Below are 19,737 nucleotides of genomic sequence, written 5' to 3' on the forward strand. Positions count from 1 at the left end.
CATGCATCATCACACTTTCAAATCGCATCTGCAACTTTGCAAGGTAGACAATTGCAATATTAAGAGTAACTGATTTTAAAATCCATGACAGCTGAGTGTCCCAAGATACTGAATTATGTTCAACTTCCAAGTGTCCATAGCTTTAGAAGTCACACAGCTTTGAATTTAGTTTGTCACAAGCCACCGAGACAGCAGTTGCTCATTCAGGGGCTCTTTTTAGACATGGCACAGAAGAGGGCTTAGAGCCAAACAGCTTGCAAATGGAAGGCAAGAGGAGAGTAATGTATTTCCTGCTTCCCGCTCTTCCACAAGCCCACTTTGGAGAACCCCAAATCCTCTGGAGTTACATTTTCAGGGACATAGAGGGGATGATCAGCAATAACCCCCACTCCAAGTGCCTTCTACACATATGGCAAGCTAAAAGTAGTCAGTAAATGTGACACATTGCTCTTCCCATTCATGTTTCCCAAGCTGCTGAGCTGAGCTCCACTTTAAGTGTCTTAAGCTATCATAAAAAATACAGATACAGGCTGTTCTGACTTCTTGCCATGACAAAGGGCACATTGCATACAGACAGCAAGACCTACGCCAGCTGATCCTACCAATATTTGAACAGTCTCCCCTAACCCTACATATATAATCACCTTCTGTAATGAGTTGGCTGCCCAGTGTGAAATTCTACATTATAGTACCTTGCCAACCATTTGGTTAACATTGGCAGTAGAGTTGACGGGGGCTAGGAACATGCACACAGATCCAAGGCTCTCACACACTTGAACAATTAATAGGCGGGAGCATCATCGGAAGAGGCCCTTGAGGAATCCTGCTGCCATCAATCTATGCAAAGGATGTACGCAGAACTCAGAGCAATCATTCCACAAACAGGTTTCTCAAGTCATACGTAACTGCCATGTGCAACTATAGTTAAATGAAACCACTCTGCTGTCATGCATTTAGGTTTGCCATCACAAATTGCAGCGAACCAAGAAATGAGTTTATCATATGATAATCATCATGCCAATAGCAGCATGATGGGTTTTTACAAGGGGGGCGGGAAATGTACACGTCCGAAAGGGAAGCAGCTGCAGACATGGTTTCCTAAAGTTTTTCTTCCAAAGCCTTGTACCATATTGCAGCATGTCCCATTTCCTTGTTACTTCTTTCATAAATGACTTAAATGAAGTCCGGTGACTCTAGATCTAACTGCAATGCTGAGCTAACGGGAGGCTGAAATGAGTTAGGATAAATGTGTGTGATCCACTGCTGCAGTTCTAAGCATATTAAGAGCCAATGAAATAGTAAAGCATCATATACTAGGAAAACATCACGCTCACCTGCAAATACTGAGAAGAACTTTAATGCTTATTGAAGTATTTCACAGTTCCATTAGTAAAGCGAATGACCCGAGGGCACAAATAGTGTGGGTAGACCCTTCTTCATAGGAGTATACAAGAAGCGGACACGCACATCAGTATTTTGCACTGTGTTTATTGAATAACCTACTGTAAGATGGAGATACTTACGAATGTCAAATGGGGGCGGGGGAGGCTTCTCTGCAAGGCCAATAAAATGAACACACTGGATTCTACAACCAGAGCTTCCTCAGTAGTATTTACACAATTGGGTGGTTAAAATTTGCTTACAACACACAAAATATTGTAGATACCAAGTCGTATATAAATACAAAAAGAAAACTTCCGGATACTATTCTAATTTTTTGCATAAACACTTTTCAATTAAATCTGTAACAAAAAGGGAACACAACATCTACTTTCATTTCGCTTAAAGTGTGACATGCCCAGACTACAGTACACTTTAAAGACATCAGTCCCCAGCCAACATACTTCCTCTGAAAAGGGGAAACACAATTCTGCACTCTAAAATCCAACTCAACCCTCTCACAAACTATTTTTCTAAAAATTATATAACTTAAAAAGCAGAATGATGAACATCCTACCATCACACACACACACACACACACACACACACACACACACACACTGGACTCTAGACAGAATAAAAGCAATATATTGCACATAGTCTGTATTGCAATCCTGAGAACCCTTTTCACAAACAATACTGGCTTTTAATGACTAACAGGACAAACAGCTGAATATCAAGTGAGCACTTCATATTCTAGCAGGAATCTTCAAAAAAACCAAACCCACAGAAATCCTGCGGGAAGCTTAATCGCACCAGTATAGTTAAGATAATGATCCCGAAGTACAGATAAGTGGAGCTAAACTGCAATGAATCAATGGGACTTAAGGCAAAACATCATGTTAATCTGGCAAACCCTCCGTTCCCAAATCTGCATTTGCAGAGGTACTGCAAATGTGGAGTGTGGGAACAGGAATAAAATCTAAGTGGCTGGGTTGAGTACTTGTCACATATCAATTGAGTTTTCCCTCTACACCTGCCTCAACATCAGCTGTTTTCCCATCAGACAGGCTTCGCTTTTGATTTTGGTACCTCTTAGGAAATGGGGAAGAAATTTAAATGGCTTGGGAGTAACATTTGCATGGGGGAACTGGTAGGTGGGGTAAGCAGCAGCTCCCTGTTTTATGTCCCCGCAAGTGCCTCACTACAGCTCAGGATTTGGTTTACACAGTAAAACACAGGCTTCAGAATCCTTTGCTTTCTCCACCACGTGTGGCTCCACCCTCAAGTAATGGGGGAAGGGAGGGGGAGAGAGAATAAGCCTTTGTATGTACAAGAGCTAAAATGGTGTCTCTATTAAGTGACATTGTGATTTTAAAAAATTATCAGTAGGCCTTTGCTTAAAGTAAACGGTAGCCTAATGTCTTCGCAGGCTGTAAACGAACAGCCTCAACTCTGGTTCAAGGACTGCAGCTTTTAAGACTGACCAGTTTCCAAGGTTACCTCAGGTTCCCTTACTCATGGATCCCTTTAAAAAGAAAATCAACTCCTTCCACACACATTTGTCCATATTTAGATAACTAACTCAAACGGCAAGACCAAACATACCACACTAAAAGGCAGCGATTCCTGCAATATTAAGAACATTTTGACAATGAATTGTTTTCAAGTAAACATTAATCCCTGACATAAGTTGTAAACCATGTTTTCCCACAAAATGATCTTTTAGTTACTTAAGGCAGCAGCATCTTAAATATTTTAGAGGTAAAGTTAACATTGCATTTTAAGAAAAATACGATAAACTTGAGGCCCAAGTGGTGTTTTGTCTACTGATGCCTCACCAGACAAATTAAGGCAAAAGTGGTTTGACTTGTGTTCCAAGTTTAAAGTCTTGTTTTGTGAAAATTCCAGTCAAAGCACAGCAAGGAACATTCATTAAAAAAATTCCAGTGACAGTTTCAGAGGTATCAAGGAAATATAAGCCTTGTTAGTGTCAACAAAAGGCTCCAGTGTTATGAGCTGCCACTACAAACTGTGTTCATGGGAGAGCCATCATACAAGTATACCTGATGGCCAGAAGTTTCTCCAGGTTTCTGCTTTTCAGAGTACTGTTTTTAATTACAGTGTTTTTTATTTCAAGTTCGTTGGCACCCCTTCTATGGAGGGTGGAAGCAAGGAGAGGAAAGGGATGTGTCTACATTCCCCACCCCAATTTCAGTAAGTCACTCTTGCAAAAGTAGCATCATGAATTTCGAGGTATATTTTTGCATTTCTTCTCAGAAAAATCTTGCTTCTGCAGGAAAGGCACCCATGTTTTAAATGTTAAAAAGAAAAAAGAAAAATCAACGAGGGATTTGTTTTTGTCCAAGCTATTGGCAAGTAGTTGCTTCATTGAGCTCCTTTCTATGGTGGCAGGTGCAACTCAGTTTACATACCACCAATGTTTTCCTTCCAAGATGTACTGGTCCTGTCTTCCCCCCTTCCTCTGCAGGTGCTCATCCATCAAAACAACCTGTTGTGTAAGAAGGATGCCCGCTAAAATAGCTACTGCCATAGGTCAGAGCGAGGCAGTGCCTGGGCTCCGTTGAAATGGCTACCTGCATGGTGATAGGCCCTTGAATGGACACTGTTTGCAAAACAGGCTGAAAGCTGGCCTGCAGGGTGGAGTAGGAATGCAGGGAATCACTATGGTGGCCCGAGGCAAGGCCACTCAGTCGAGGAGCTTGTAAAGAGTCCCGGTAAGCCGAGCACAGATCCTGGATTGGGGAGTGGAACTGCGGAACGACAGCCGAATGCTGAGCCAGGGGATGGTAACGCGATTGCTGGAAGAGAACTTGAGTCGGGGTTTGAAGGCTGAGGCTTTCCACAACTTGCTGCTGCTGCTGCAACAGCTTCACGCGGTCCTTTTCCTTGTTGGCTTCTTTGATGTCCTTATCATGAGCTCTGTTAGATAAAAATAAAATCACACACAAGCTTAAAGGCCAGGGTTTTGAAACAGAAAAATAAAATGTGACAGGTAAGTAACTAGCAATCGCTGGGGTTTTTTGGGGACTACAACTCCCATCATCCCTAGCTAGCAGGACCAGTTGTCAGGAATGATGGGAGTTGTAGTTCAAAAACTGTAGTTCAAAAACAGCTGGAGACCCAGGTTTGGGAAACACCTATGTCTGGGAATGCTCCAGGCCATTTGGCAGGCATTAGAATCATGTTTCCAAAAGCCGCACTGAAAATTATAGTATTTACAATAAAGTTACAGACACCAAAATACCATTTGCCATCTTATGTCCTAGACCAGCAATGAGAAATTAGTAGACCAGGGTCTGGATGTGTGTACCAGACCTTTTAAAGAAAAGGAATGGGCCACCAAATTTAGCCATGTCATAAATAACTGCGCTCATCTGTACAGAAAGGGAACAAGGTTTTCCCAGTGGGCTTACCAGCTCTACCACTGAGGCTTTTTGGATCTTTGCATGAGTATTATTAATAAGGCAGGCAGCTATGTCAACTGTAAATAGCTAGGGCACCGGGGACGCTACATGTTTGCAGTCAACATGGAGTCACACCACGTAGATGTTAATGTTTGAAATTCTGCCCGCATTAGTCGCCTGAAAAAACTAACACATAAATAAAACAATGTTCATCAGGTGGCTGTTTTTATTCAAAACTTACACAAGCATGAGTTCGATACATGGAGCAAGATGCTCCCAGGAATAACAAGTTAACAGCTGGAGCTGTGCGGTCCAAGAAGGAGAAACCTCAAGACAGATGCGCGAGGCTCCCACGCAAGCAGCAGCAACCAGAGAAGGCCGAAACGAGAGAAAAACATGATCTGGAAGAAAAGGAATTTCAAAATTAGGCCCAAGCACCTCCATCCATAAATGGCAAGACTTTGTCAACTTCTTCCAGCAAGTCTGGCTGCAGGCTAATGTGATGTATAAGCCTTCTGGCTGGAGACTAAGACACCCCAATGACAGCTTTGGCTCAAGAGAGAGCAAGTCAACTTAGGTCAGCACTTCTTGCAAGCAATGCCACTAAATCTACTGTAGTCTCTTTGTGTGCGCAGTGCAACTTTTATTATGGGCAATAACTCAGGCTTCGATGGGCGCTCTTAACCCAGCATCTGACAGATCGTTGCCATCTGATCTCAGATTTTATAGACCGTTTAAGACTGCAATCATACTGGAAAGAAAACGCCATTAAACTCCGTGGGCTTTTCTTCCAGACAAACATGCAGTACTACATGCCAAGTATTGCCTGGCTTTAAGATCCAAATATGGCATATTTCGTTTTTATATTTTGCAATGGCTTAGGGGCAAAATTGAGGAAATGTGGCTTTTACTGGTTCTCAAACTTGCTTCTTCCTTGTGGGGTGGCAAAAGCTTACCATCCCAAGTTCTAGAAGCAAAGGTTGGCTTCTTTGCTCTGAGGTAAGCAGTGGCAAACATAGGGTTGAAATCACACTTCTTCCGCAAAAAGACAACAACCAACTCCTATGGAGCTGCAGTGTAAAGGGAAAATGGATGAAAATCACATTTCCACCTTCCCTTCAACAGGAGAATCCTGAGAGTGGAATTCTACTTGTGGCAGCCTCTACGCTGCCCCCATATATTAAAACAAGTTGTGGGTTAGCTTGGTCCAGAGTATGCCTAACCCCGAAACAAGGCCTCAAAGAGCAAGAATTCCCTTTGCCAAAGCCTGAGCTTTGATTTCATGCCTTTTCTAAGGTGAGACAAATATTTTGGTGGCATTTGCATTAAACGTAGTGTTTCCCCATATGCAAGAACTGCTATAATCCTGATAAAGGCTACTGCAAGGCAGACTTGTGCCTTGGGCCTCTGGACCAAGAAATTACCTTGCAGCGAGACTTCTAGGAAATAGTGAGAATATTTCTCCATGAAAGCTCTGACTTTGGTCACGGACGTGATAGGCCAGCCATTGTGAAGATCGCTCTCGCTAACGGAGGCAAAGAGGTAGTAATCGATGTAATGTGCCGGGGTTGGCAGACAGAGATTCCAGTTAAAAGTTTCCAGGAGCAGAAGTTCCATCTTCAGCAGGTCTTTCTTCGTTAGCGCCAGGTTAAGGCTGCACATGTAAGCAAAGCTGTTCAGCTGGTCCAGTTTGGGCACCTTGTCCTCCTTCTCTTCAAACTTGCCTATTGAAAAGAAAGAACAAGCCACTTGAGTTCAAGGCATTCTCTCCATCTAGATTCTCCTGAACTCAGCTAGAAGCCAATGCTGAAAAACCCAGAATTCAGAGATTCATCAGCCAGACGTTGCCACTGCATGAGATAAACTCTAGTCCAGGCATAGGTAAACTCGGCCCTCCAGATGTTTTGGGACTACAACTCCCATAATCCCTGACCACTGGTCCTGTTAGCTAGGGATGATGGGAGTTGTAGTCCCAAAACATCTGGAGGGCCGAGTTTGCCTATGCCTGCTCTAGTCAAACACAAATAGTACAGAGTATAAAATTACGGGAGTTTTGGAAAAGCATGCAGTACACTTTCACTGATGAGTCAACATGGAAGAAAACTAGAGCAGCTCACAATGTGTGAAAGCAATGTATTATTTTACATAAAGATGCAATACAGTACATAACCAAGACCAGAACATATGGAAAAATGCTGGCCCACACTTCAAAGAAAAAGGAGGAAAATACACATTATGTTCAATCCGGTTATCTGATTATACACTTTTATTTTATGTCAACTATTACTAATAGGAAAGTGCGATTTAAACAACTATTCCAACCCTTCCAACAGGCACTGCTCAATATTTAAATTTATAGGCCTTGGAAGAACCCAGTCTAGTCTCTACTTTAACAAATTCCAAAAATTCTTTTTCCTCCAGTTTGACAAGTTTCTTTTATTTGCTATCAATATTTTTCCAGCCTAGCAGGATTTAAGATAACATGCAGTAGAAAAGTTTTCTCTCCTGCCCCGCCTTTTTGCCAGAGTGGAATACAAAGGCCAGACAATGGACTGAGGAAGGGTAGCAGCCATAAGACACTGAACAGCTTCTGCTGCTTTTGTAGTTTTACAACCACTTCCTTATCTCCTTTCTAGATTGCTCCCTTGGAATCTAGATGCTTCTGAAAACACTGCGGCCACCCTCATCAAGGACTGGCCTTTTAAAAAAACAAAACAAAAAACCAACTACTGTGACACAATGCTCATCACTATACGGCCTAGGACCCTCGTACCTATGGGACGGCCTCTCCTGGTATGCCCCATGGAGGACCTTAAGGTCTGCAAATAATAGCACTCTGAAGATCTCAGGCCCCAGGGAGATTAGACTGGCCTCGACGAAAGCCAGGGCCTTTTCAGCCGTGGCCCCGGCCTGGTGGAACACTCTCTCACAAGAGACCAGGACCCTGCGGGATTTGACATCTTTCCGCAGGGCCTGCAAGATGAAGCTGTTCCGCCAGGCCTTTGGTCGGGGTTCAGTGTGATTCTTTTCTTTCTGTATAAGAATAAGCATTAAAGAGGCCTCCTAGCCTGCTCACAGGTCCTTTATAAGACTAGTGGTAACATTTGTTCTGAACTAATTTTAAGATGTATTTTAATTAATTGATTGCCTGTTTTTATGTTCTTTGTATACTGTGTTAGTTTTATGATGTTAGCCACCCTGAGCCTGGCTCTGGCTGGGGAACAATTATTATTATTATTATTATCCTGACAAAATATTATGTCAGTATAGCAGCTTTGGACAGGAATATATACAACATGCTAACAGGACAACCTATGCAAGCATGAGGTTGGCAAAAAGTAGATCCCGTCTATCTTGGCCTGGTTAATCCACCTGCAATTATTCTTTTTGCCAGCTGTAGTCTTTAAAAAGAGACTTGAGAGGCTCCAAACAAGCCTTCTCTAACTTGCTCTTGGACCCTCTGTCGAAGTTGGACACCAATTCACCATCAGCCTCAACTAGCATGGCCAGTGGTCAGAGAGGACCATGCACAGGGCACCATATTGTGGAAGGCTACTCTAAGGGTTGGTTCCGAAGTTACTCACCTGCATTTTCTCCCTCGTACAAAGCTTTGGGTTATTAGGACACGTGTCTCTCTGCAAGGCTGACAACTATGTTTTTCTAAAGTGGCCCAAAACTAAAGGGATTCTAGGAGGATATAGCTCAGAATGGATCACTAGGTAAGTACCGTATTTTCCGCCCTATAAGACGCACCAGACCACAAGACGCACCTAGTTTTTGGAGGAGGAAAATAAGAAAAAAAATATTCTGAATCCCAGAAGCCAGAACAGCAAGAAGGATCACTGCGCAGCGAAAGCAGTGATCCCTCTCTTGTTGTTCCTGGCTTCTGGGATAGCTGTGCAGCCTGCATTCGCTCCATAAGACACACACACATTTCCCCTTACTTTTTAGGAGGGAAAAAGTGAGTCTTATAGAGCAAAAAATACGGTAAATAAAAAGGGCTGCAGTTTGAGAATGAACTGGCACAGTATCTGCTCTCCATGAATATAATATGGCAGGGATCACAGATGCCCTCTAAATGTAACAGGAACCCCTTTCCATTGGCTCAATCCACAATTATCAAGTAATATTTAAATGTCAATTTGATGGGCCCCAGAGGCTCTGAATAATACAGTAATGCAAGGGGTGATCTGAAGGAAAAGCATCACCCACGGCCTCATTTAAAGGGCATAAAAATGAACCTGTTACTCTCTGTAACAGCTGAGAATCCCTTTTCTCTTGAGCACAGCTTGAAACTTAAGGCTCCTCCCCATTTGAGCAAAAAAGAAGTACATCACTGCAGGAAATTCTAGGCAAAGTTGTTGATACTCTGTTCTAAAAGCAAGAGAAACGGCAAAGAGCAATAGTCAACTATATCATACTCCTCTGGGCAGGACCAATAGTCTTTTCCTGTTCCATGGTTTCAAAAATGCTTTAGATGGTACCTGCTCAAAATAAACAACCTAAAATTAATGAATTGAAATAAAAATGTTTTCATCAGCTTAGGGCATTTAACCGATAAACAGCTTACTTGTCCCCCCACAGACAAGTAATAACCGCAACAGCATGTATGCATTAACAGGCAAGCTTACTCACTTGCAAGGAGGAGGCAGGCAATTGAGATGACATATAGCTGTTTGACAGCAACATCATAGCGGTCCATAAAGAGATCCAGCAAGTACACAGCAAGGTGTCGGGCTGTGGGGCAGAGCTGGCAGCGGCTGCTGAGGATGGCCAAGAGGTCAGCAAAATAGCGCCGCATCCCGATTTGCGGAGAATGGGCCTTGTACACGGGCAGCTTCAGCTCCTATGGCAACACAAAGGAGGTGGAGGAAAGAAAGAGAGACAGAGAGAGAGAAGGGGTATTAACATGAATATCCATTTCAGAAGCCAAAATCCACAGATCACCATCCACCACCTGTTCTGGCAAGTGCTTAGCAACTAACGCAATAAAAAGCAACCCAGCTCTTGTTCTGGATGAATATCCAACCTGTTTTGAAAGACAATACAACTTGTGACAACTATTCATACTCCTGAGAATTAGGCAATGGGCAGGGGGAGAGCCACACTAAACAACAACAACAATCCACCATCAGCTAGCAATCCCCTTCCACAGGGCTCAAGACCAGGAACCAACATTTATAAAGAAACAGACTGCTGCGCCCATTAAAGACTAACACATTTATGATGGTATAACCTTTCATGGACTGCCACAAGAATTGTTAGTTTTTAAGGGGAGCTATTATTTTATTTATTGTACAAATGTATAAACTGCTTGACAGCCTGAGGTCACCAAAGCAGTGTACAATACAAACAAAGATAAAATACAAAAAATACAATATTCAAAGCATAGTTAAAACCAATCCTACAGGTGTACAATTAATTTTTCATTAACAACTGTGTCACACCTATTAGACCTGGGGAAAGTGCTCCCCCCCCCCCCGTGTGTGTGTGTGTGTGTTTTGGATTAAACATCTCAATCCTGCTCAGGGCCCCAACAGCTGCTACTTACACTAGAAAACTTAAGACATGTTAATTTAGGCACTCAAGGAGTTGGCTTCAGGTCTTGTTTGGCCTAGAGGCAAATTCAGCAGAAGGTTTGGAATCCAAAGGCAAATTCAAAAGAAAAGTTTATCTTCCATTGTTGGCTCTCTCAAGTAAAGAATTTAGAAACCACCCATTTACGGGTTCAGAACAAGTCAATAACTTTTCAATGACTTACATAGTCATTTTGGGGCACTATTTAATCAAACTGCATAAAATGAAATTGCAGCCCAGACAAGAAATTTAAAGTTGAAGCCCACTTACATCTCCACTGTATTAAATGTATGAAAATAGGACGAAATTAGTTTTTTAAAGGATAAGCCAGTTCATGAATTACTTCTTAAGCAACTGCAAGATAAGACCTCTTACATAAAAGGACAGCACTGTAAATATTTATGTGAAGGTGAAGAAGACCCATTTCCTCAAGCAAACATGCTTATCTGTCTGTTTAGACACAAGGCCCATTCACAAGCTAACATAACAATTACTAGATGGAAGCCTCCAGTCTTGTTCCAAGAGGCAACATCTCATTTGACCTCAGCAGATTCCAGATGAAGGTTTTAAAAACATCCCAGGCAGGGATGGAGTTGAGCTAGCTGTATTTGAAGGATCCAGTTTTCCAGAAAAGTTGCCTAAAACCAAAACACCCCGTCTTCCAGCTAGCAAGGAATTCTACAATGCTCACTGTACAACTCAAAACACCACCTTTATACCCCACCCCATGGACACAACTCTTCATTTACAATAAATATTTACTGAATAAGAGTATAATTACAGTGGATTCAACGAGAGGCATGTTGTACCTGATGGCTTTGTAAGCAGCTTAGGTACGTAGGCCGACAATGCACCACAACATAGACGCCACATGCATACATTCTCTTTCCAAAATGACCTGTGCATCCAAGATCACACATCAACTGAACGCACGCAAAATGGCCGCCACCTGTACTGACACGCCATTTGGTACAGGACTGGGCATCATTCTGCCATCACTCCTCCACACACATTTGGCATTTCTAAATGAGAACCAATGTCATGTAACGTCAGTAGGGCAGGGATGGGGAAACTGTGGTCCTCCGGATTATGTTGAACAACCAACTCCCAGCAGCCCCAGCCAGCATGACTAGCAGTCAGGGATGATGGGAGCTGTAGTCCAACATCAGGAGATTTGGTGGTGAAAGAAGGAGAGAAATGGAGATTGAAACCATATGAGCAAGTAAAAGAACATGTATTTGACTGGCTGCACTATTATCAGATAAGTGATATGTTTAAAAAGGATGTGAAAGAAAAAGGGTATAAAGAAAAAGATTCGAAATTTCAAACAGAAATTGTTAATAATGATTGTAAGATAATCTCAAAAATGTATAAAATTTTACTGGAATGGCACACGATGGATGAGGAAGTCAAAGCGGTAATGATTCACTGGGCCAGAGATTTAGGGTATAGTATAGATATGGAAGATTGGCAAAAAATATGGAATGAAAATCTGAAGTTTACGGCATGTACTACGTTAAAAGAAAATGTTATGAAAATGGTATACAGATGGTATATGACACCAGTTAAACTGGCAAAAATGTACAAAACCTGTAACAAATGTTGGAAATGTAAAGAGAAAGAGGGTACATTTATTCATATGTGGTGGGAGTGTAAGAAAGTGAAGGGGTTCTGGGAAATGATATATAATGAGTTAAAGAAAATGCTGAAATATACCTTTGTAAAGAAACCAGAAACCTTCTTACTGGGAATAACTAAAAATGAAATAAATAAGAGGGACTGTAAACTCTTTCAGTACGCAATAACAGCAGCGAGAATATTGATGGCCCAAAAATGGAAACAAGAAGAACTACCGACTTTGGAAGAATGGAGAACAAAACTAACAGACTATGCAGAACTGGACAAATTAAATGGAAAAATCAGACTTCAAAGAGACCATAAGTTCCTAGAGGACTGGGGAAAATTCAGAGAATATTTGAAGACTGTATGTGAGGAACAAACAACGCTAGTGTGTTTTAAAGAAGCTTTGTGAAAAAAATAAGGAATATTGCAAGAATGTAAATGAGGACAGAAAAATTTTACTTAAAGGCGATATTATAATTAAGGAATGTGAAGATAGAAATTTAACTACGGATGATTGTCAGAGGAGTTGAGAGAGGTTCAATAAGTCAAAATATGTGATTTGGAAAATTGTATGATTGGAGATATTATGGAAAAAATTAATAAAAAATCTATTAAAAAATAGAATGAATGTGTCCTAATCAAGTCCCCAGTGAAAAGTTGCTTTCATATGGCCCTCTTCCTTGTCTGCGTCACCACACTCTTTTCCATAAAAGCTGCTGATCCTAACCACACATTTTCTTGCAAACAAATCCAATTGACTCCAAATAACTGTCTTTAGGACTGGGCCTCAGTCTCCTGCTTTAAACTATCTATTCACTCCCTCTTTAATCTACAGTGACTACTTATCAGCTTTTGTAAGAGAGTTGAAGACAGTGAGCCAATCTTTTTAGCATGCAATTCAGGCTCTCATCCACCTTGAAAAATAATTTGGCTGAATGTATAAATTTAAGATTTTGTTTTGTTTTGTTTTCCAACAGCACACTACATGGGAGCAGGATAGGAATCAACACTATCAATGGAGTCCAGAGTAATTACATATTGCTTTCTGCTAGAGGTAGATGGGGGACGAAGATGACCTATTCAGTATCTTTCTTACATACAGCGCTGTTGGGTTATTTCAACCCAACACAGCGCAACCTAAGGTGTAAGGTGCAATGTACTTCTAACTTGCTCCCATTTAAAGTGCATTGAGGACTGCAGTCTTTCACTGTAAGAATCAACCACCATGGAAAAGTTTTGGACACAGCAAAGGCAGAGCAGGTAAGAGTGCAGAGACAGGGAGGCTAACTGACCTTCAACCTCAAAGTCTGATGAATCTCTGCTGCAAGGTCTCCTTTCCACCATGGCTCTTCCATCTTTAGACTTCCCATCCAAAATCTGGTCTGGGGGAAAGGCAATACCTAGGTATGGAGAAATAAACAGTGAACCAGATTAACCAACATTTTCTACCTAGTCAAGTTGTTATTAAGTTCTTTTGGCAGAGACCTTTTAGTTGTAACATCCTTTACCTTCCTCGCCTCCCCCCGCCCAAAGAGAGCGGGCAAGGGAAAAGAGCAATTACATCCAAGTTTTCTACCGGGGTCCAATTCAGTCCACCGAACTTCTATCAAACACCCGGGTTTTCTCCCCACTTTGTTAAAGCGTCCCCACAATTGTAGATTTCCATGCGGCCACAGTCGCCCAGGGAATCTCGGCGGCCACAGGTCTGCGTTACCTGCAAGACGGGTCCCTCCCCCTCCCCGCGCCCTTTCCTTTTGCAGAAAAGCCGCCAAGGACGCTTCCATGTGCACCAGCCCATCCGAAGGGAGGGCACCTGAGAGATCTACTACCTCCTCGCCGCGATCACTTCTTTGCAGAGATCTCACCAAGGCTGTTACCTTGACTACCTCCAAAGATTTGGGAACAAACCTCTCTCTATCTCTTCCCTCTCGGCCCCCCCTCCCGGTCTCCTAGAGCACTCAAAACTGCACAACTTCTTTGTTTAAAGGCAGGCTACCTTTAATTAAAAAGAGCCATAACTGCAAGTTGCACGACACTCCTCCCCCCCCCCGCCATCCGCAGTCTGCAACTCCCCACAAAGTGCGAAGACGGCGCCCGCCCACGCAGCGCTTACCTTTTTGCCTCTCTTCGCCCTCCAACCCGGGATCCCCAGCCTTTGTCCTACCCGGCATCCAGCTATTTCTTGCTGGAAAAATACTGCAGCCCAGGCAGAAGGGGGAGCATTTAAACTTCTCTCTCTGCGCGTCCCCTCTCCTCCCCCCTCCGCCGCCAGTCCCCCAATGTTGAACTTAGAGTCTGGCGGGAAGGGCGGAGGTGAGATGCATATCCGCCCCCCTCTCGCTCCCCGCGGTGTAGCTGGCGGAGGGCGAGAAGGTGATCTCCCCGCCCTTTAGCCGCTTCTCTCCACCTCCCTCCCTCCCCCCGCAGATCCTGCTCTGTATGGAAGATCCCAAGAGCAGGAGGGGGAGGAGGAGGGGGAGATTACACGCCGGCGCCGCACTGCGCACGCGCGCGCATACCACGGAGCCTTTTCGCTTCTTTGCGTACAGCAGGCTTCCCGCGCTCCTTTTCGCGCGGGGGAGTCCTGCTCGCTCGTTCATTCATTCGTCTGTCCGCCCGTGGACTTCCTCTGAAACCAACGCCAAGGCTACCGCCGCCCGAGCCCCTCTCCCCTGCCCTGTCCCGGCCCTCTCGGCGCTGCTGCTGCTGCTGCTGCTGCTGCTCCGCTTCTCCTGCGGGGCAATTTCAAGAGGCGCCCAAACCGCAGGTTCATTCAAAGCGAACTAATCCAGGCAAGGGGTCCGATCACATCGGAGGCACTATCGGGTGTAGGACCGACTCGGTTGTAGTCCGAGGGAAGAGGCCCTTGCCGTAATAGGTGCTCGTCTCCCACCGCTGTAAGTGGGATCGTGCCCCAATCCTCCAAAACTGGCCCAGTTCAAAGCTCAGCTGGGCTTGCGGGATTTCTCCCTTCCCTAATAATAATAATAATAATAATAATAAGTTGCATTTAAAGGAGAATGTAATGCCGGCCCCAACACATTTTCTTGCCGTATTAAGAAAGCAAATTCTAGCCCTTCTTACCTGGGAACAAGCCTCATTTTAATACAACAGAACTTATTTCTGAGTAGACACAGTTTAAGTTTGCACTGTCGATCCATGCAACAGGTCGTTTTAAACTGTTTCTACATAGTGTTTTAATTCACGTAACCCTTCCTAGGACCTTAGGGCGAAGGGCAGGTAATAACAACAGCAATTTATCTGTTATCAGATGTTGGGAAAGCTGGACTTGGATGTGAAAGCACTGAGCCCAATGTAATCAGTTATCGTTTTAAAAGCTGCTCTGCCAGGTTTTAGGTGGGAGGCTTCCAAGCCGTATCTGGAGAAAATGCCAGATTTAAATTTGGTCCTTCTGCATGTAAAGCAGGTATTCTACCATAGAGAGATGGCCCCTCCTTCTAAGACAAAAATAGGAAAAGGAAAAGCCACACCAAGACTTCAGTCACCGGTCAAAAGTGTCATGTGTGTAGTAGAAACTCAGTGGAGTGCACAGGGAGATGCTGTGAGTGTTGTAAAAAAGAACTACTCACAAATATTAAATGTTGTAGAAGTGCATTCAACAGGTGAAGAAGAAAGTACCAGGTCAGATGATGACATGCTGCCTGATACTTTTCAATTGTTTTCCTTCCTGTGCTTTCTTGGCCTTTGGGAATCCGTCCTTCTAGAACCTAACAACACACAGGTCTACCTCCAAACCAAAGGACTGAATATACAGTACAACAACGTGGCATGAAGCTCAAGGCTTTAAAAGCATATTAAACTGAAAACAGAGACAATTTAGTTAACAATTCAGTAGCTTATGCAAAAGAAATTTGTGATGATCTGGGGATAGTCATGGATTGTCAGTGTAGAAAGAAGAAACTGTTGGCAGGTGAAGAATCATGAGATGATGCTGAATTGTCATGAAACTGAGTTGAAGAGAGAAATGTTTCTTTCACTGAACAGAGTGATCTAAGAAATCACCAAGAGATCTCAACAGCTTCATGAACTTGCTGAAAAATATGCCTTCCTTACTCCATCGAATCTTTTGAATGATAAATATGAATGTCAACTAATGACTATGACATTAATGACAACTAATGACTATGACATTAATAGGGAAGAGTTCCTCACTGAAAGAAGAAGACTTCAGAGTTTTGTTTCTCTTGTTGCTTCACGAGACAAAACAGAGATTTGGAAGGACAGCGACGGACCCCTTGAACTTTTGCAGTTTATTCTAAAATACAGTCTTGGGAATTTAGTTCCAAATAGAGTAATACTGTTGCAAATTTTCCTCACTGTTGCTGTAAGTGTTGCTAATTGTGAGAGGAGTTTTTCTAAATTAAAATTGATTAAGAAGTACCTAAGATCTACAATGAGTATGTTGCATTTAAGAAGTCTTGCCATACTGAACATTTTAGAAGTGTTAGAATTAAGGTTTTACTTAAAAAATAAACAATGTTTTACTTCCCTATATGTCACGCCGTTTTGACTTTTTTTGTATTTGTCTGTAGTTGAAACAAGAGAAAGAAGAACATAAAAGGGGTATTGCAAGTAAAGCAAAGAAGAGGGGCAGCAAACTCAGTGGCTGCCTTGGGCAGCAAAAGCCCTAGCTAAACACAAAACAAAACAAAAAAAAAACAAAATCCCTAGCTACGCCGCTGGCACAAGGGACAACGAAAGGTTTTCTGTCCCATTCATAATTTGCATGCTCAGATGATGGAATTCATCAGCAATTGATACAATGATGCAAGCAGTTGCTTCATTGACTGGTACCTCTTTGCAATTCATTCCTGTTTGACTTCACTGCCTCTAAAGATTTTAACAAGGTTGTTTTGGGTATCTGAAAACCAAGCACAGAAAGAGTGTTTCTGCTATGAACCCTATCCTAGTTTATCAAGCACTCTGAAGTTTTGCAAACTGATTTGCCCTCACATGCATTTTGTGCAGCAAATCACTGTTTTTGCTACTTTACATAGGGAATAAATGAGGGGGGGGCATCGTTTGCCCAAAGCAACACCTTTTCTGATTTATTTATATTTAATGGCAGAAATATGGCTACTTGAGAAATAATTGCATTTTTTATTTTTAAAACTGTCATGATGAATGTGCGTGTGCACACACTGGCCATGATCAACTTTTGCCAACGTTTCTTTTCTTAGTGGCAGGCCTCGTTTTGCTTTCAATGTGAGCAGCAAAGATTGTGGAAAGGAAAGCTTTCCCCCGGAATGAGGATTCCATTATACAAATTCTGCTAAATTCTTGTTTCTAGGCTAGCTGTAGCAAGGGCAAAGCAGACAGTTCCTGATATAGTAAATAGGGCCAGTATTAAGTTACTTGTGAAGATAGTACCTGCTGGGCGGAAGCAACCTGGACTTAGGTGTACAAGGGGGGAAAGAATGTTTGCTGATCCTGGTGATGGATAAGAGTCTGCAGGGCAGAATCATAATGCCGTACTTCTCCGCCTGAAGAGACAGCCTTCATGTGGTAAACTCCCACCTGCTTTCCAGCTGCCGAGGAACTGAGGACCCTGAACAGGTGGGATATTGCATAGCTGAAGCAAGGATGGGGAAAGATTGAGAGGAATGAAACTGAATGTGTGATATCTCTCTTGGTGAGGAATACTAGAAGGATTTGGGCACTGATAGCTGTCCTGGCCCACAGAAGTGGGTGGGATTAGGGAGTTAAGAAGGATGAGATGCAATAGCTCAGGGGATTACAAACTTTGAGACGAGCCTTCTAGTTTACTTCCTTGCTTATGGCAGATTAGACATGTAAAACCTAGAGCAATTTGGAATAAAACTGCACACCAATCAGCATTTAGGGAATTTCTCATGTTTCTTAAGAGCCTACCTAGGTGTCATGCTTGAGAAGAAAATATAACAAATTAGAGAACAGGCCACAATGGTAATCCTAGAATTCTAGAATCAGAATCTGGAGAGTAGCGTTTACTTATCCAAGACCTCGTTGCCAAGTAAACAAAAGTGCCAGCTGAGTGGAACGCAGAATCTGGTGATGATCTGGTGAATTCTAGTGTTCACAGCAACATCAAACTTTACATTTATACTGAAACTGGAGTAATGCATTGCTTCTTTGTCGCTTATAAAATGCACAGCTAGAAGTTTATGTCTGCCTTTCCACAATTCCAATGCCATATATACACAGATGAAAACAAATTATTTCTGAAATCACATGTCATTAGTTTCCAGAGTGTAAGGCACATCTTTGGGTAGAGTCATGCTGACCAAGAGTTGAAATGAATGGTGGAAAGGCTGAAAAGTGAAGCATCCTTGTGACATGTTTACAAACCCAGCAAGATAATGAGATACAAACCTCCATGGCCACTCACCCTTGGTTTATTATTGTATTCAGCTATAGACGCGTTCCAGAGTCTTGCAAACTTCAGCTTCCATATCTGGTGGCATGGAAGTGGGGATTTAAAAGTACTTTGATTTCTTTGACCTGCAGAAGGCACATAATGGCTATGTTATGTCACTGTGAGACATGTGGGCAGGAACTGGCAGTAAGTATCCTGACTGCAGGAAATCTGATTTTGGGGCTCACAACATGGGAAAGGCAACAGTTTACAAAATTAAAACATTTAAAAACTCACTTTTTATTTTTATTAAAGCTTTCTATTCTTATTTTTTCTTACTGCCTACCAACAGATGCTTAATTTAATAAATAATCAGCATTTTGCTAGGCGTGTTCAACCTTAAAGGTAAAGGGACCCCTGACCATTAGGTCCAGTCATGGCCGACTGAGGTTGCGGTGCTCATCTTGCTTTATTGGCCGAGGGAGCCGGCGGACAGCTTCCGGGTCATGTGGCCAGCATGACTAAGCCGCTTCTGGTGAACCAGAGCAGCGCACGGAAACGTCATTTACCTTCCCGCCGGAGCGGTACCTATTTATCTACTTGCACTTGGACGTGCTTTCAAACTGCTAGGTTGGCAGGAGCAGGGACTGAGCAACAGGAGCTCACACCGTCACGGGGATTCGAACCGCCGACCTTCTGGTCGGCAAGTCCTAGGCTCTGTGGTTTAACCCACAGCGCCACCCGTGTCCCTTGTGTTCAACCTTACTACTATATAATAATATTAATTTTATAAATCGCAATACCGTAAAACAGTTTAAGTCAGGGGTGGGGGACCTGTGTCCCTCCAGATGTTGCCAGACTACAACACCCATCATTCTTAACCTTTGGCTTTGCTGCCTGGGACTCATGGGAGTTGGAGCATAGTGACCTGAAAGGCCACGGGTTTCCCCATCCCTGATTTAAATGGACAGAAGAGCAGCATTTTTGGGGAGGGAGGGACCTAAAAGAGTTTCTTTCTTACTGAGTTTCCTCCACCTTTGTGAAATTAATCCAAGGGCTGCAGATTGCCTTCCCCATTTCTAGAGCCTCACTAAGGTACCCCCCTCCCAGAGGCAAATTCACCTGCAAGGTTGACTCCTGGCATAACAAGCTCCAGTGGTGTCCCTAGAAGTAGCTAGTTTACAGAGGTGATCTTTCTTAGCGTAGTCATTGGTTGTAACTATATTGTAAGAGAGCCATCTCACATGAATTTATTGGAGAAGATAAAAGTCTTAAAATAATTACCAGGTATATGAGATCTGTAAAAAAAGGATGGACTTCCTTCTGAGTGGATCTCTGAGAACTCTCTTTAACAACTGCCCAACTGTCAAAACA

At 42.9% G+C, this 19,737-nt stretch overlaps 1 protein-coding gene and 1 long non-coding RNA gene across 4 annotated transcripts; both read right to left on the bottom strand.

The window, feature by feature from the left end:
- Positions 1–1,472: 1,472 nt before the first annotated feature.
- On the bottom strand, positions 1,473–3,539 carry LOC128407720 (uncharacterized). The gene is made up of 2 exons (XR_008328866.1): positions 2,966–3,539; positions 1,473–2,893 (listed from the first exon to the last, which is right to left on the bottom strand). It is a non-coding gene; the product is annotated as an uncharacterized LOC128407720 (long non-coding RNA).
- A 51-nt stretch (positions 3,540–3,590) lies between these two features.
- Positions 3,591–19,734, bottom strand: CCNJL (cyclin J like). 3 transcript variants are annotated; one of them, XM_053376449.1, is made up of 7 exons: positions 19,648–19,734; positions 18,397–18,509; positions 13,301–13,408; positions 9,444–9,654; positions 6,233–6,532; positions 5,050–5,209; positions 3,591–4,323 (listed from the first exon to the last, which is right to left on the bottom strand). In XM_053376449.1, the coding sequence occupies exons 3-7, from the start codon at positions 13,376–13,378 to the stop codon at positions 3,876–3,878; spliced, it is 1,197 nt and encodes a 398-aa protein (XP_053232424.1). In that variant the 5' UTR covers positions 13,379–13,408; positions 18,397–18,509; positions 19,648–19,734; the 3' UTR covers positions 3,591–3,875. The 3 variants fall into 3 exon arrangements, with proteins under 3 accessions (XP_053232424.1, XP_053232421.1, XP_053232423.1); XM_053376446.1 differs by having other exon boundaries at positions 19,486–19,698; XM_053376448.1 differs by lacking the exons at positions 18,397–18,509; positions 19,648–19,734 and adding an exon at positions 14,122–14,266.
- Positions 19,735–19,737: the final 3 nt, after the last annotated feature.

The sequence above is a fragment of the Podarcis raffonei genome, chromosome 2 (assembly GCF_027172205.1).
Source record: "Podarcis raffonei isolate rPodRaf1 chromosome 2, rPodRaf1.pri, whole genome shotgun sequence".
Classification (NCBI taxonomy): domain Eukaryota; kingdom Metazoa; phylum Chordata; class Lepidosauria; order Squamata; family Lacertidae; genus Podarcis; species Podarcis raffonei.